This window comes from Homalodisca vitripennis, chromosome 4 (genome assembly GCF_021130785.1).
Source record: "Homalodisca vitripennis isolate AUS2020 chromosome 4, UT_GWSS_2.1, whole genome shotgun sequence".
NCBI lineage: Eukaryota > Metazoa > Arthropoda > Insecta > Hemiptera > Cicadellidae > Homalodisca > Homalodisca vitripennis.
In genome coordinates, this window is record NC_060210.1 from 108086584 (window position 1) to 108103275 (window position 16692).

General features: G+C 34.3%; 1 protein-coding gene across 3 annotated transcripts in view; it reads left to right on the forward strand.

Moving 5' to 3' along the window:
- The window catches only part of LOC124359936 (GDP-L-fucose synthase), a 163119-nt gene that overhangs the window by 71521 nt on the left and 74906 nt on the right, over positions 1-16692 (forward strand). The window contains exon 2 of one of the 3 annotated variants that reach the window (XM_046813099.1): positions 5126-7383. The exons of the other annotated variants lie outside the window; for them this stretch is intronic. Within the exon in view, the coding sequence (XP_046669055.1) occupies positions 5142-6581 (1440 nt within the window). The 5' untranslated portion in view covers positions 5126-5141 and the 3' untranslated portion in view covers positions 6582-7383. Of the gene's footprint in view, positions 1-5125; positions 7384-16692 lie in introns of those variants that run through there. 3 annotated transcript variants of the gene reach the window in all.

Below are 16692 nucleotides of genomic sequence, written 5' to 3' on the forward strand. Positions count from 1 at the left end.
GGTTATGTTTAATGCATTTTTACTGCCACTAGTACATCAAGCAGACATCCTACTCCGAAATTGAAATGGACGACGGATAACAGACCCACTATCCAGGAGGACATTATGTTTTCCAATGTTTTTAATAGTGATTTTTTATTGAAACTTTTCACTTCAATATGCTGATGACTTTACAATAACCGTGATTAAAACCCAAGCACAAGATACTATGCAAGAGGTAATTTGTAATATTTATTTACTATAAAACCCCTAGATATACATACATATACGTGTGTGTGTTTGTAAACACTTCCTTGTGGAATCCCTTATTTTGTATATCTGTGATTATGATTTACATTAAATTTGCATAGATGGCAATAGCCTTATTTAATTTCAATAAACATTGAATCGCAAAAAGTACTTGCTCCGCCGGGACTCGAACCCGGATCTCTCACTTGCCGGGTGAATGTGCTACCATTACACCACAGAGCCCTCACTTTGTACGATTCAATTATTTTGTATTTGGCCATATCTGTCACATATGCGTTTAAATAACCAAACTAAAATATGATCGGAAGACCAAATACATGTCAAATGACTTTCATTTACATTAAATTTGTATATATGGCAATAGCCGTATGTGATTATGATTCGTATACTGTAAAGTTAGTTTCCTTTCATTAAGCCATTTGTGGCAGTGTAGTGTAAATTTGGATGGGATGCCCCATTTAAACATTTTGTTTAGCAAATTAGGCATATGAACTTTATCATAAGCACTATGTCTAAAGACGTTACTATGAAATTTCCTTTGTTCATGAGACCTGTATATCTGGCAGTAAGCTTAATATACAGGGTGATTCATAAAAGGTGTGCAATACTTCAGGACTTGATACAGGTCATCAAAACAAGGAAAAAACTCCATTGCACATGGGTCCGGAAACGTACCGTTTACTGTCTGTTTGTGTTTTTTTTTTTTTTTTTGGGAAAAAATTACTACTAAAAAACCACTTAAGATACAGAATTTATACTTAACAGTTATGTTAACCTAGTGTTAGTCCTTTTCAGTGAAAAAAATAAAACAAATATCTCATTGCATTTCAAAATGGCGGCCGTTCAAAATTTTCAAATTGTATTAACTTTGAAACGGCTACTTTGACAACAAATTCACCAGGATAACTTTTTTTAGTATATTTTATTACCAATTGAACAATTTTTTTTCAAAAAGGTTGAATAACAAATAACTGAGTTACAGCACCAAACGTAAAAACAGGCTTAATCCATGCATTGCAAGTACATACAACAATGTAGTGGATTTTTACGAATAAACTTTTTAAGGTTCTTTATTAAAATACTGAACAATTATTATAACCTAAAAAAATATTACTATCATTTTTGTTCCATTTACAGTAATCAATGTTTTACACACACACAAATAAAAAAGAAACAAAGTATTCACAATGCTCTTAAAAAAACAATAGCATAATATTACATGAAAACAGCTGACCAACAATCAGCAACCAAATCAGGCGTTTTAAATGAAGAAAAACTAATAAACAAACTATCAAGACATTGTTGAGCAAGTCTATGTTTTGAACGTGATTGTCACTGTTTGAATGTTCTGTTTTTCTTTGTAATTCCTGTTAGTTTTTCCTGTTAATTTAAATTTCTTTTATTACTTTGTTTCTTGTACGATATGAACCGTTTTACTTTTGAAGAGTATGCTGATATTCACTTTGTGTACGGACTTGCTGGAGGCAATGCCAGATTAGCTAGCAGATTGTACAGAGAGCGCTTTCCAGATAGGCTGCACCCAGTTCATAGCGTCTTCAGTGCCGTTCATATTCGTCTTAGGGAAACTGGAAATTTGAAAAATAATGTTGTAGAACGGGTAAAATCCGTACGGACTGTTGAATTTGAATAAGAGGTTTTATTATTCGTAGAAGAAAACCCCTCCACCAGCGTTCGCGCTATTGCTCATGATTTGGATGTATGCAAAAGTTCTGTGTGGAAAGTGTTAAATGAAGAACGTTTGTGCCCTTACAGACATCAGAAAATACAAGCCTTAGAACCTGCAGATTTTCCTCTCAGAGTAGACTGCTCTCGTTGGTTCCTTCACAAATTAGTTGATGAACCCGATTTTTTAAGGTATGTTCTCTTTACTGACGAAGCGTCATTTACTCGAGATGGCATATTTAATAGCCGAAACAGCCATTTATGGGCTGAAGAGAACCCTCATGAAATTGTGCAACGTAAGTTTCAGCACAAATTTTCTGTCAATATCTGGGCTGGAATAGTAGACGGATATTTGATTGGGCCACACATTATACCAAACAGACTGAACGGACCTACTTATGAAGTTTTTTTGAGGGAAATCTTACCTGAGCTGTTGGAACATGTTCCTATTGAAACTAGACAAAGAATGTGGTTCCAACACGATGGAGCACCGGCCCACTTTTCCCTGATTGCTAGACAACATTTGAATGAAGTGTATGGAGATCGTTGGATTGGACGTGGAGGTCCCGTCCCTTGGCCTCCACGGTCACCTGACCTCACACCCATTGATTTTTACTTGTGGGGACACATGAAGCAATTAGTGTATACCACTCCCATACAGAATGAAATGGATCTAGTAGCTAGAGTTGTTGAGGCTACTGCAGTTATTCAAGACTGTAATCCTTTTGAATGGGTGAGAGAATCGTGCTTACGACGCTTCAGAATCTGCAACGAGTTACAAGGACGCCACTTTGAGCAACGATTATGAAAGTTTTACAGTAATGTAATCATTGATTTCTTAATAAAAAATATCATGTTCAATAAAATTTTTCAAACAGATTGAATTAATTACGCTGTTTCACACAATTGCCATGTAAGAAAACCCTATACCAACCATAACGTAGCCCTATTAACATTTTTTTTAAGATTTAAAAACCAGGATTCACAATTGGTTAAGAACTTTTTTTAAATTTATCTTAAAACAAATTTAAAAAATAAATACTAAATTTCAGGTTATGATATTGTTCACTATTTTAATAAAGAACCTTAAAAAGTGTATTCATAAAAATCCACTACATTGTTGTATGTACTTGCAATGCATGGATTTAGCCTGTTTTTACGTTTGGTGCTGTAACTCAGTTATTTGTTATTCAATCTTTTTGAAACAAAAATTGTTGAATTGGTAATAAAATATACTAAAAAAAGTTATCCTGGTGAATTTGTTGTCAAAGTAGCCGTTTCAAAGTTAATACAATTTGAAAATTTTGAACGGCCGCCATTTTGAAATGCAATAAGATATTTGTTTTATTTTTTTTTACTGAAAAGGACCAACACTAGGTTAACATAACTGTTAAGTTTGAATTCTGTATCTTAAGTGGTTTTTGAGTAGTAATTTTTTTTCCAAAAAACACAAACAGACAGTAAACGGTACGTATCCGGACCCATGTGCAATGGAGTTTTTTCCTTGTTTTGATGACCTGTATCAAGTCCTGAAGTATTGCACACTTTTTATGAATCACCCTGTATAGTCACCGCAGCCAGTATTTTTGCGAAAACCATATTGATTATCCAGTATGATGAGTAATTTATTTACCACCCATTCTAGTCTCTGTTTGATCATAAGATTCATGAACTTAATCTTGCGAGGTATGAAGGAAATTTCCCTATAGGACTGTTCCTTATATCTATATTTATCAGGTTTAAGTAGTGCAACAATTTTAAAATGCTTCCATTCTTTGGGCAGTTCCATTTTATTATTCCAAATATTATTAAAAACTGTAAGTAGAATGTTTAAACATTAATGGGAAGGTTCTTGATCATTCTATACGATATTCCATCTATAGCTGGTGCTGTATCCTTATTCTTATGTTGTATTCTTGTTGTAATATGATAGTTAAATGTGTCATATGTAATTTAAACTTTTTTAAATCAGCATTCTTTATGCAACCGCTAATGAACACTCGTTGGTTCACCGTGATTAAGATTGAAATTTATTACTTTTACATATTTTCATTTTAATTCATTTAATTTTTATTTTTATTTTACATTAAATCTGAAGTCTTATTCAAGTTCATGATTTATATACATTAACATCGTAGGGGATATTTCAATCATAGTGTGGAACATAATCTGGAACTAGGTGTTTGATAAATCTGTTACATAAGTCTGAATTATTTTCCATCCTTCCATTTTTTTCTAGTATATTTGATACTATTTACAATTTTCCATGCATGCTGAATCGATGTTTTGTCATTTATAGTGTTGCAAATATCACTATCCTTGATTTTTTTGCTTCGTGAATTATTTTTCTTGCATTGTGTTACGTGCTTTCTCATAATTATGATAGTTAAATGTGTCATATGCAATTTAAACTTTTTTAAATAAGCATTCTTTATGCAACTGCTAATGAACACTCGTAGTATTCATTGGCATCATTGGTGATTAAGATTGAAATGTATTACTTTTACATATTTTAATTTTCCGAATGGCTCGATCAGCCGCACTTTTCATAGTTTCACATAGCTTATTGATTTGTTGATTAATTGGCAGGTTTTAATGTTGTGCATCTGATTATATTTATTATCTCAGCATACAGTAACCAAATTGTCTTATAACATTTCTTTCGTTTGTATTAATGTAATTTTTACTGCTATTGTAGTTACATATAATTTATACTATTATTAGGAAATGGTCACTTCCCATCGGATCTATCCCTACTTCCCATTTTAAAATTCTGTTGAAAATGTTTGGGTTGCACTTTTTTTTAAATCTGAGTTAAGGGACCTTAAAATAAGGTACCAAACACACACCATTCAAACAATTCCGAGAAAACAACACCCCAATCCCTAAAAATATCCATTACAGATTTTTTGTAAGTTCAAGATAATTGTTTTGAGTTCTTTGGCCAAAAAATAAGAGAGGGAGTGCATTTGAAATGGAGTTTGTATCTTCACTTGATACACCGATACAGCATGGCCCAGGTGGGCTGGTTCACCCTATATTCTTTGACCTTTGAGAAATATGGATAGATTTAGTTTCAATCACAAACATTTAAATAGTATTAAGGTATGTATAGGAACAGTTAAAGAATGTATTTAAATTACTCAAAATTAAACTGTTCAATTCAATTAAAGATATTTACTACTTTTTTAAGGTTGGCCTAACCTAACATGGAACCGGCAGGAATACTCTCTCTACCGATTGAAGTAGTTCACCACCTCAGCAGCTTCCTTTCAGTTGAGGATGTACTCTCCTGTTCTCTGGCATGTCATTACCTGAGATATGCTCTCAACGACAATACAGTGTGGAAGAGATATCTGCCAGAGCAGGACTTGACACGTCTGGAATCCCTGGAGCAACATGTACAGCCAACCCTCCAGCTGGAGCAGACACTTACACCTCTCTGTGACAACCGGATACACTTCATGAGGAAAACTCGACTCCTCAACAACTGGAGAGAGGGCAATTTTGTGGGTAATGATGCAAAGCCATCTTTTAATTATTATGATGGTAGACACGGAGCTTTAAAGGGAAGAGGGCAGTTGATTTACCAGGACAGATATCTGTTTTTAGGACGTTTTATTAACGATGTTCATAGCGAAGGAATTGAGATTTGGGATTTAGATACAATTCCTGTTTTACATTCAGTACTTCTTATAAACGATGTTGACTATGATAGTTTTTATGTGGTAGGTTCTTATTTAGTTGTTATTATTTGTTTTATAGTTAACGTTCATAGCATAACCATTCCAGAAAAAGAATATCCTTTGTCTTTTTCATTCTCAATTACTGAAGAAGACACTACGTTCAATCAGCAGTGTCAACACTTCGGCGGGCATGACGAAAGATGTGTTGGCTGGAAGCACTGGACCGTAGATCAATATTTGGTCTCCAACAAATGTGGAGAAAATGTTATTCATATTTGGGACATTACAAAGACTTGCAAAATCGGTTCGTTCTGTTCTCCATTTCATGGATTTTCCATTTCAGTGCATTTGAAAACAAAAGAGTACTTGTTCTTAAGACAAAACACGCAATTTCCCAATGAAAATTATTTGCTTAAATTTTGCATTGAAAACAGAACGTTTTCTGAATATAGCTTCAAATATGGTGGCTATCCACAACACATCATTATTTATGGTTCACATGTTATTTTATTTAAAAATGCGGATCAATATAACTCTGAAGGTTGGTATGACACAGTGTGTACAGTACACGACTTCAACACGTCTTTGGAACTCAAGAAAAGGCGTTTCAACAATGCCAACAAAAATAGTTTGTTGCAAACAACCACTGTGGTCAACGGGAAGTTTATTATTTTATGTTTTGATTGCTTCCAAATCATTGATGCCCTGAGTTTGGAAACGTTGGATCATTTCCAGTGCGATTTTAACGTTAAATATATTGTTCATCATTTCAACGTGTCAGGATCAGTGTTTGTTGTAACTAGTGACACAAAGTACGTTTTGGACATGTGGGACATTACTAAGAAAAGGAAAGTGCCCCTAAAATTAAAAGCAGTCTTCACAGATCCACTATGTTCAGATAATATGCTTACTAAATTAACTTTTCTAACCTATTATAAAATACAGGTTTATCGATTTTGGTAGAAAATGTAATTTATGTCAATTATATCTATAGGATCTAGTCTATAAAGTCAGTAGTTTTGTGTAAAAATGTTAACCTTATTAGGTTTTTCAACCTGCTGGTTGATAGGGTTTTCAAGTCATTACTTTAACCTCCAATGACGTTTTGGTCTGGATTAGACGGAAGTCGAGAGCTAAGCTACTAATCTTTGCCTCTAAGAAAACTGGCCAGGAATAGTTTTCCTGGTACCAATAAGTACCTTGTTCATACACTAACTGATCACTATACGAATGGTCTATTTCATAGTATATGGCAACTTCTGACAATAAGCTCCCGATCTCTGGGAGCATGCAGATTCTGTAAGTTCTTGTTCTTTGAAATCTTTCATATAGTTACTGGATGTAATGTATCGGAAACTGCTGCTTTCACTATACTAAATTATAACAGAAGGCAAGTTGTTACATTCCGATTTTAATTTTGTTTATTTCATTTTCATGACATTTTAAGGAAATTTTCACAGAAAATGTTGTCTATCACTCAACAATATATTATATGCTAAAGCATATAAATTATTTAATTAAAATAGGACTAATGGGCAATTTTGTACCTAGGCCCAAAAAAATGACTGAAAATAAAATGTTGTATTTTTAGTAGTTTATGAAATACAATTTCGAGGAATTATTTTTTGTGGTTGATTTATGACTATAAGCTATATTTTTAAAATATATATAACGCTATGAAATCTTTTAGTAAATAAATGCATTTACATACATATCTATATATATAAAAGAAAGTCGTGTTAGTTACACTATTTATAAGTCAAGAACGCCTGATCCGATTTGGCTGAAAATTGGTAGGGAGGTAGCTAAGAACTGGGATAAGAACATAGGATACTTTTTATCCCGTTCCCGATTCAGGATTCCGCCCCACTGGTCTCTAAAAGTTACAGAAATACCCGTAAGAAATGCATTGCAGCAAACATATGTTATTAAGTGAAAGAGCCTTTTCAAATTTAATCAGCTGTTCTTTGCAAACATGTATAATGCGACAAAAGAAACATATGTTTATATCATTTAATTACTATTTTACATTTCTTTACACTTATAGTTTGAAAGCATAGAGTAAGCTTAAGAGAAACAGCAAATTTTGTTTCAACTGTTTCTGCAATCACTGTTAAACATAGACTTTACTATCCAGATAATACAATTCAAATTTTAATTTTTTACAATTGAAAGCAATTATCTCTGCATCTCCAAGTCAGATTACATTATTTGCTATCATCATTTCGACATGCTTTCCATCGAACCCATCTAACCTATGGCACAAATACAAGGATAATATGGCAGATGATATTTTACATCAAATTCGTGTCAATTCAAGAAATCCCAATCTTGAAATGAATTAGGAGATACATAATAGGGCCTTGCTTTTGATTGAAGACATGTGCTATCTCATATGCGGTAGTTTATTAGTCAGGTTAGGAATGTCAGTGCCAAATTGTGAAATGAATGACGCATTTAATCGAGAATTGGAACGGAAACGTAAATATGATCACCAGGAATTAGATTTAGAAGTTCAAACGAATGTACCCCTGATGAATCCCCAACAAATGGAAGTTTATGATACATTAATGAAGGCAGCTGATGATGGAAATGGTGGTTTCTATTTCCTGGATGCCCCTGGTGGAACTGGTAAGACATTCCTCATGTCAGTAATTTTAGCCACTGTTCGTGCAAGATCCAACACTGCGGTTGCAGTTGCTTCTTCTGGAATAGCAGCCACATTACTAAAAGGATGTCGCACGACACATTCTGCATTAAAATTGCCGTTAAATCTGGAATATATTGAAAAACCCAACATGCAATATGGCACTCCGCTATGGCCAAAGTTTTATCAGAATCGAAGATCATCATCTGGGACGAATGCACAATCGCGCATAAACGTGCATTGGAAGCACTCTACCGAACATTGCAAGATCTACGTAATGACTCGAGATGTTTTGGAGGCTCAATGATTTTACTGCCTGGCGATTTCCGCCAAACATTACCAGTAATTCCCAGATCGACTGCTGCCGACGAGATAAACGCTTGCCTCAAATCATCGAATCTATGTTAAGAAACTTCAGCTGACAACAAACATGAGAGTTGCATTGTTGAACGATACATCTGCTGAAGATTTCTCTGAGCAATTGCTGACTATCGGTAATCGTCGAGTACCTGTCGACGAATCGAGCGGATTGATTTCATTTCCTCCGAATTTCTATAACTTTGTCTCATCGAAAGACGAACTCATTAACAAAGTATTCCCAAACATCATTACTAACCTCAAAAATAATGAATGGTTGAGTGAGCGAGCAATTTTGGTAGCTAAGAATAAAGATGTAGATGACTTAAACTACATAATTCAGAATGAGATCATTGGTACACTGCATTCTATCAAATCTATTGACTGTGTAGCAAATGAAGGTGATGCCACCAACTATCCAATTGAATTTTTAAACTCCTTGGATGTACCTGGCTTACCACAGCACAATTTACAACTAAAGTTTGGTTGTTGTAATCATGCTTAAAAACTTAAACCAGCCAAAACTGTGCAACGGAACACATTTGGTGGTAAGTAAATTGATGAACAATTTTATTTACGCCACAATACTCAAAGGAAAATTCAAAGGTGAGGAAGTTGTCATTCCGAGTATCCCGATGATCCCAACCGACATGCCATTTCAATTTAAACTACTTCAATTTCTGATCCGTCTTGCATTCGCCATGACTGTAAATAAGTTACAAGGCCAATCGTTAAAAGTTTGTGGTCTTAATCTCGAACATCCATGTTTTTCCCATGGTCCATTATATGTGGCATGTTCACAGGTCGGAAGACCTTCCACGTTATTTTTTTCGCGCCTAATAAAAAAACAAAAAATGGTTTATCACAAGGTGCTACAATAAATGGCAAATAAAGAATCATTGAATAATTATATTTTTTTATTTACAATTATCCTAATTTAAAAAGTACAAAATGTGATCATGTGATATTGTCTTTAAGGCGGAACAAAGTTTGCTGGGTCAGCTAGTTGTACATAAATCACATTCTTACGCTAAGCCTTTTTCATGCATAATAATAAGATACTCCTAAATGCTACTTTAAATGTCTATAATTCTTCATAGAATAATGAAAGGATATTCTTGTATTTAATTTGTTGGCGGAAATTGTATTTACTGGGCTGGGATCAAAATGATGTTGTAAAATTCAAACGAAATTAATGACACCGATCACTGATTACGCTATGTTTGTTTGCCTTGTGACATTGTGCTTTCAGCAACATTGTGATTGTAACTTTATGTGATGTTGACTGGACTATGATAGTAGAACAGTTGTTCGATACTCATGATGGAAGCGATACACCCGCACGGCCTGCAAGGAATCGTTGACCTTCTGGTTGTGGTTCGGTATTTTTATGCCGAGTGGTTTGCACTACAAGGATGTGGCTAAGTATCGGGATTACCTGTCTTTGTAGATGGCTATGTCTCGTAAATACAATATTGTGAAATGCCTAATCTTTAAGCTCAGTTTGATACCAATAAGCTAATCCCTAATACTTCGACAGTACCCCTTATCAACAGCAGTCAAAAACATCTCATAGTAGTTTAAGTTCAGTTGAACAACACAGAACAGACCCTGCAGACGTCAACTTAATAAAGAAGGCACTCCCATGGCAGCTGTTATGAGTCAGTCAATAGAATACTTTTCTATGAAAACATTCCTTTCAGCAGAATAAACATTCCAAAATGTTATAAAATACAAACCAAACTACTTTCGCATTAAGTACGAGCACCCCACCCGTTCAGCAAAATCTCATAGAGAAAATGGCTCATCCAGAACTCGACAATAAATTTACTGGAAACGATTCCCCACTAGAAATGCTTTCGAGGAGCTCAGTAAAGCTCCATCCACTGTAAGAAAACCTCTGCCAAACGAGAACTTAGTCACAATTTCTTTTTTACAGTTGGCACACTGCAAAGATAAAGACCCATATCCTTCCTACACCAGAACACAAATAGGGTTTCCAGTAAAATTGACCACATCAACACCCTCCTAGACAGCCTGCAACCAAACTTTTTAGTTGTAACTGAACATGGCCAAAGAAAGCAGACAATAAAAGTACAAGGCTAATAAGATATGAGCTAACGGCACAATTCAGGCAAGGATAACCATCTTAATGGAGGAATTGCAAGTTTTGCTAAAGTCCAGTTAAAATGGCATTGAATTAATTTATATATATAACTTTTGTGAAGAACTAATCTGTGAGATTGCAATAATTAAACATTGATAGGTCTGGTGTATACCCTGTTGGGATATAAATCAGGGGAAATAATGTAGCCAGCTTAGAAATAATCTTACAAGTATTCGGAAAGTATTCTTACATAGTAAACTGCAATAATGATCGGTGAATATACTGTAGACACTCTAAAGTAAGAATGACTACACCCTTATCAAGGATGTACTGAGTGAAGATCATATCAACAGACTAGACCCCTCACCAAACAAGAATAACACCACCTCTATGATCTCAATTTACTTTGTTTACTCAAACATCCAGCTAAGGTGTGTCAATGTAGAAGTAATAAACATAACAAGATTGGACAACTGTTTATGGCTCAAAAGATAGAGAAGAAGCTTAACACCCTAAACAGGATTGAATCAAACTTTATAGATATAGCATGCCCTTTAAATTCGACAAAAGAACAAAAAACCTAAACATTCTCTAACAGACTAGACTACACTACAAATGAAGAATTCCTTAGGGGCCAAGTCTTATAAAATTCTACTGGACGTGTAAACTGTTAAATAACTACAGCACAGTTAAAAAAGAGTATGATCTGAGGCTGAAACAACTAAGATGCCAGGATCTTGTGGATGTGGTGTCAAGAGCTAATTAAAAATCTAAAGCAATCTATATATATAAAAATGAAACTGTTCGTGTGTAACAGCATCACTCACAAACGGCTGGACGGATTCGCCTAATTTTTTTTTAATTTGTTCGTCTTGATCTGTAGAAGGTTATAGGATACTTTTTATCCCTTTCCCGATTCAGGATTCCGCCCCACTGGTTACAGAAATACCCGTAAGAAATGCATTGCAGCAAACATATGTTATTAAGTGAAAGAGTCTTTTCAAATTTTTAATCAGCTGTTCTTTGTAAACATATATAATGCGACAAAAAATATATTTATATATAAATTTCTTTACACTTATAGTTTTAAAGCATAGAGTAAGCTTAAGAGAAACGACAAATTTTGTTTAAACTGTTTCTGCAATCATAATATAGGCCTATAAAAATGAATGTTTGTGTGTTTGTCCTTTATAGACTCAGAAACTATTGGACCGATCACTATGAAAATTTGTATTTTTCTATGTAGAAGGTTTATACGCAATGCCCATTGATGTAACTAACCACCAGGCTGTACTGCAAGATATAAAAGTTATCAAAGCGCCTGCACATTATAAACTGCAATTACAACACAGTAGTTACGTATATTAAAAATATCCAAACACTATTTGAAGGCAAAGAAATATACGGGCAAAGTTTAAGAGACGCGTGCGAAGCCGCGGGAAACAGCTAGTATAGAATATTATAAACTCCGAAAGAAATCTAAAAAAGGAAACAATTATCTTGATCTCTAGATATTAACGGAAAAGAAATTAAGGACCGAAGATTAATTGCTAACTACATTATCACTTTCTTTACAAATGTAGCTACTGGAACGCTTTATCAAGTAGACAACGTGATACGCCAAAGATATTGCCAACCTATAACAAAAACACTAATATTAATACTGCAACCAATAAATGAACAAGGATTATGAAACTCATCCAATCCCTACAACCGACACACTCTGGCGGTTTCGACAATGTCTCCACGAAGTTTTTGAAAACCTGTAATGAAGAACTGACCTAATATTGTCAACAGATTATTCAACAATCTGAATTAAAAATAGCAAAAGTGTATCCAAAATACAAGCAGGGACCAATGACTAAAATAGCTAATTATCACCCCGTATCAATGACATCCTCCTTTAATAGAAAAACCTGTGCTAACTAGACTCATGTAACACATTACAACCAATCAGCTTCTGAAATCACGGCTTCTTGTCCGGTAAATCCACACTAGCAGCACTGATAGATCTAGTAGAGTTCTTAGCATACAAAATAAAATAGGGAAACACATCAATAGCCATCATGCTAGATTATAATAGAGCTTTAGACTGTCAGCCATGAACCTCTAATATTAAAACAAAATTTTCTTGGAATACGAGGACAGGTACATAAATGGTTTATAAGTTATCTTACTGGACGAAGTCTATAACCGGAAGGCTGACACGTCAAGCAAACAGTCAAAACCATTACCGAATGATTAGTACTGGGCCGACCTTTTACATCCTGTACACTTAATGACCTCCCCGATTCATGGGAAACTACACAACACTGATATATGCAGATGAAACTGTTCTTATGCAAAACAAAAAAGAATAGTAGGACTTGGTAGCTGCCTACACAGATGTCATATGGGAACTCAATACTGCCACAGTAATGACCTTGTCAATGAGGGCAAAAGAAAACGGCAAATTCTGTTAAGACATGGAGACATTACTGGGAGACTGCCTGAACTAAAAAAGAGCATCTCCACAAAATATCTTGAGGTTACAATTGATAACTCTCTGACATGGACACAACATGCAGACTTTTTATGCAAAAATTTCATTTCAGGGCTTTATTTAATCTGTACAATCAAATAAGTGAGCTGCAACATCTAAAAGTGCATACTATGCCCTAAATGAGTCTCGGCTGCGATATGGAATTGTAGTATGGGTACTACAAGAGGCAATCTGCAGAAGGTACTTGTCCATCAAAATGAGCTATCCGCATACTTGTAAACCTTGAAGAAACATAATCATGCAAACAGGCCTTTCGGGAACTGAAGATTCTCACCATTGTAAACCACTACACTCTGAAAACTGTTAAGAACATACACCTCAAAACCACTGAACTAATCACTAGTGCCCACTATCATAACTACCAGACACGTCACCTCTTGAACGTGAATATATATCATGTACGGCCTTCATATACATCATCGTTTATCCACAGATGCCGACGCATGCAGGAGTGAAGCTGTGGAATGCCCGCCCTAAAAATTTGATGAATATAGAATAACACCGGTTTGGACGTCGATTTGAGGAACTGACTTCAAGAACACCCTTCTACATCCTCAATTAATACCTAATATATACCTAAGGTAATTTACTTTAATGGCCTATCTTAAATGGTTATTCAGTAATTTCCTCATGATCATGCAATTCTGTGACAGTTTCAGTGTATTACAGTTTGTTATTTATCATTTTTCTTCTTATGATGTCTACATTACTTTAGGATAAAAACATAAATAACAAAAATCTGGGTTTGTTTGCTTTATAGTTAACATCCTCAGCATAACATTCCAGAAAAAGAATATCCTTTGTCTTTTTTCATTTTCAATTACTGAAGAAGACGTCGCGTTTAGACAGCAGTACCAACACTCCTACAGGCATGACTAAAGATGTGTTGGCTCGACGCACTGGACTGTACTCCAACATATAGTCCAATAGTCTCCAACAAATGTGGAGATAATGTTATTCACATTTGGGACATTACAAAGGCTTACAATATTGGTTCATTCCGTTCACATTTTAATGGAGTTTATATTTCAAATCATTTTGAAAACAAAAGACTATTGGTGTTTAAAAGATAGGTAACGCATTTTTTGAATAAAACTATTTGCTTAAATTTTGCATTGGAAACAAAACGTGTTCTGAATAAAGGTTAATTGCTTACTATTTTTGCGCTGGTTAATCAATATTCCTCACAGCTGGTAAAGATCGCTCACAAAAGACAAAAAGGTAATGGAAACAAAATGGCGGTCGAAAATATTTCAATTAAAGTATAATATTGCTTTTATGACGTTTTTAAAATCAAACTTCCCAAATCGTTAAATGTGAAATAAGTATTAATATTTAATGTCTGTTTGTAGTATAATAGTCTTAATTCTTAAGCTTACGTGTCTGGTGGCATTGCTGTCATCTGAGTTTCTAGTTTACATAATGTCAACACTTTTTTAGCTCAATTAGAATTTTTAGTTATTTTGGCCTCATTTTAGAGATGAGCCATCTTCATTCCAAAGACGGATGATACACGGAAACTAGCATATCTAGTGATGGACGTCCACTTACAATAAATAAAGGAAGCAGAATGTGGGTATCGTAAATGGTGAAGTTCAAGCATATTAAATTGAGATCAACATGACGTCTACCACATACTATTTTTACAGCGATTTAAACACATTTTTAAGGTGACGTGTCAAAATGTGCCACAGCAAAATGAAAAGTAAAAACAACCGTGACTGATCTTTCTTCCTTACATCTAAGAAACTACTGATGAAATAAGTAAAGGGCACGATATCAAACCGTATTCAAGCCTGGTCAAAAGATTAAATGTTTAGACCAATAAAGGGCACTTTTACACTATGTAAACCTGAAGTCTATGTACTTGCAACACTTCAAACTATTATCCAAGAATTATGACAGAACATTTGGTGAAATAATGGAGAAGAAAATAATTTTAAAAGGACACACATCATATTAAAAAGCTGGTAGCCTGATGAAAGGTATATTGTTCGCTGATTCGGTGAGATTTCAATCATGATACAGCTCCGCCTCCTCAGTGAATTTGCTCTGCAAGATTTAATTTAAATTAAAATGGTTCTACATAGTTAGGCCGAAACATTTCATGGTTTAAATTGTATTCACAATGTTACGGCGTTTGTGTAAACCGGAAAACTTTAATGATACTAGATGTTGATTTCAATCAAACAGTTGATAGATTCATTTAGCTTTTTAATAACTAGTCATAAATTAGTTATATAGCGTTGTACCAATACATATCAATTGGTTTCTTTTATTTTGTTACCTATAATTTTAATTTAAGAACTTCAGAGAGTTGTGGCAAAAAGCGTACACAAAATAATAAGTGGAGGAAGAAAATGATCAGAATTTATCATGTCTAGTATACAGACCCACCAAACAGGTGAAAATAATAATAGAGACAAATAATTATAAAATAACGTTTTATTTATTGTGTAAACGAGGCACTTTATGAAGTACGAGTTGGGTCTATAGCATTAGGTATTTGCTTATCAATGACTCGCTCATGTCGCTGTTCTATACTTAATTATATTTTGGTTAACAATCTGTTTAGTTAAAGCATATAAGACGTTACAATAGTCGGTATATGGGACAATCCAGTTTTTTTAAGTTATTTTAATAAGCAGCCTTCTTAACTGTGTGTTTATGAAGATGAATTTGGGCAGTTTTGGCCTTAAGCGGGACGTTGCGCTATATTTGTTCCAAAGTTTGTTGACAAATAGTTGTAAATTCAATACAAATTCAATCAAAATATAAATAAAAATGTAGACTATGTCAATTCTAGTTGTGCCTCAAAGTTCTCCCAGAACTGTTATTGTAATATAAATCTTATAATAATAAGTTAAATAATATTATAATTATAAAATAGTGTTATTACCTACTTGTACATGTGGTTAGTTATCAATGGAATTAATGTAATTATTGATACTATAATGTCCAAAATTATGTTATAGAAGTCTATAATAAAAAAAATTGCAATAGTTAACAAAGTGTGTTATTTTTGAACGCCAATCAACATTTATTTAGCAAATATAATTTAAAGTAATGCAGTGGAACTAGAACTAGTGGAACATTATAATCCAACAGTTACTGCGCTTAGGCGTAGTCCTCTCGTACTAAACACCTTTAGTTCTCATCCTTCCTCTTGACTGGTTTCACCCGATTATTTAGAGCTACTGATCTGGAGCCTCTAGGAAAACTGGCCAAGAATATCTTTGTTTATGCTTCCAACAAACCACTATGAGTATTCACTTACAGTGCATAGGATTAAAGTTCAGAGGCTAAGGCCTCTGAAAGCACACGGAATCTGAAAATCTCTGTTGTCAGTTGAAACAAAGATTTCACTTTTTGGCTCTGGGAATCCCCGGCTTTTATATTTATATATAAAAGTAAAGTACTG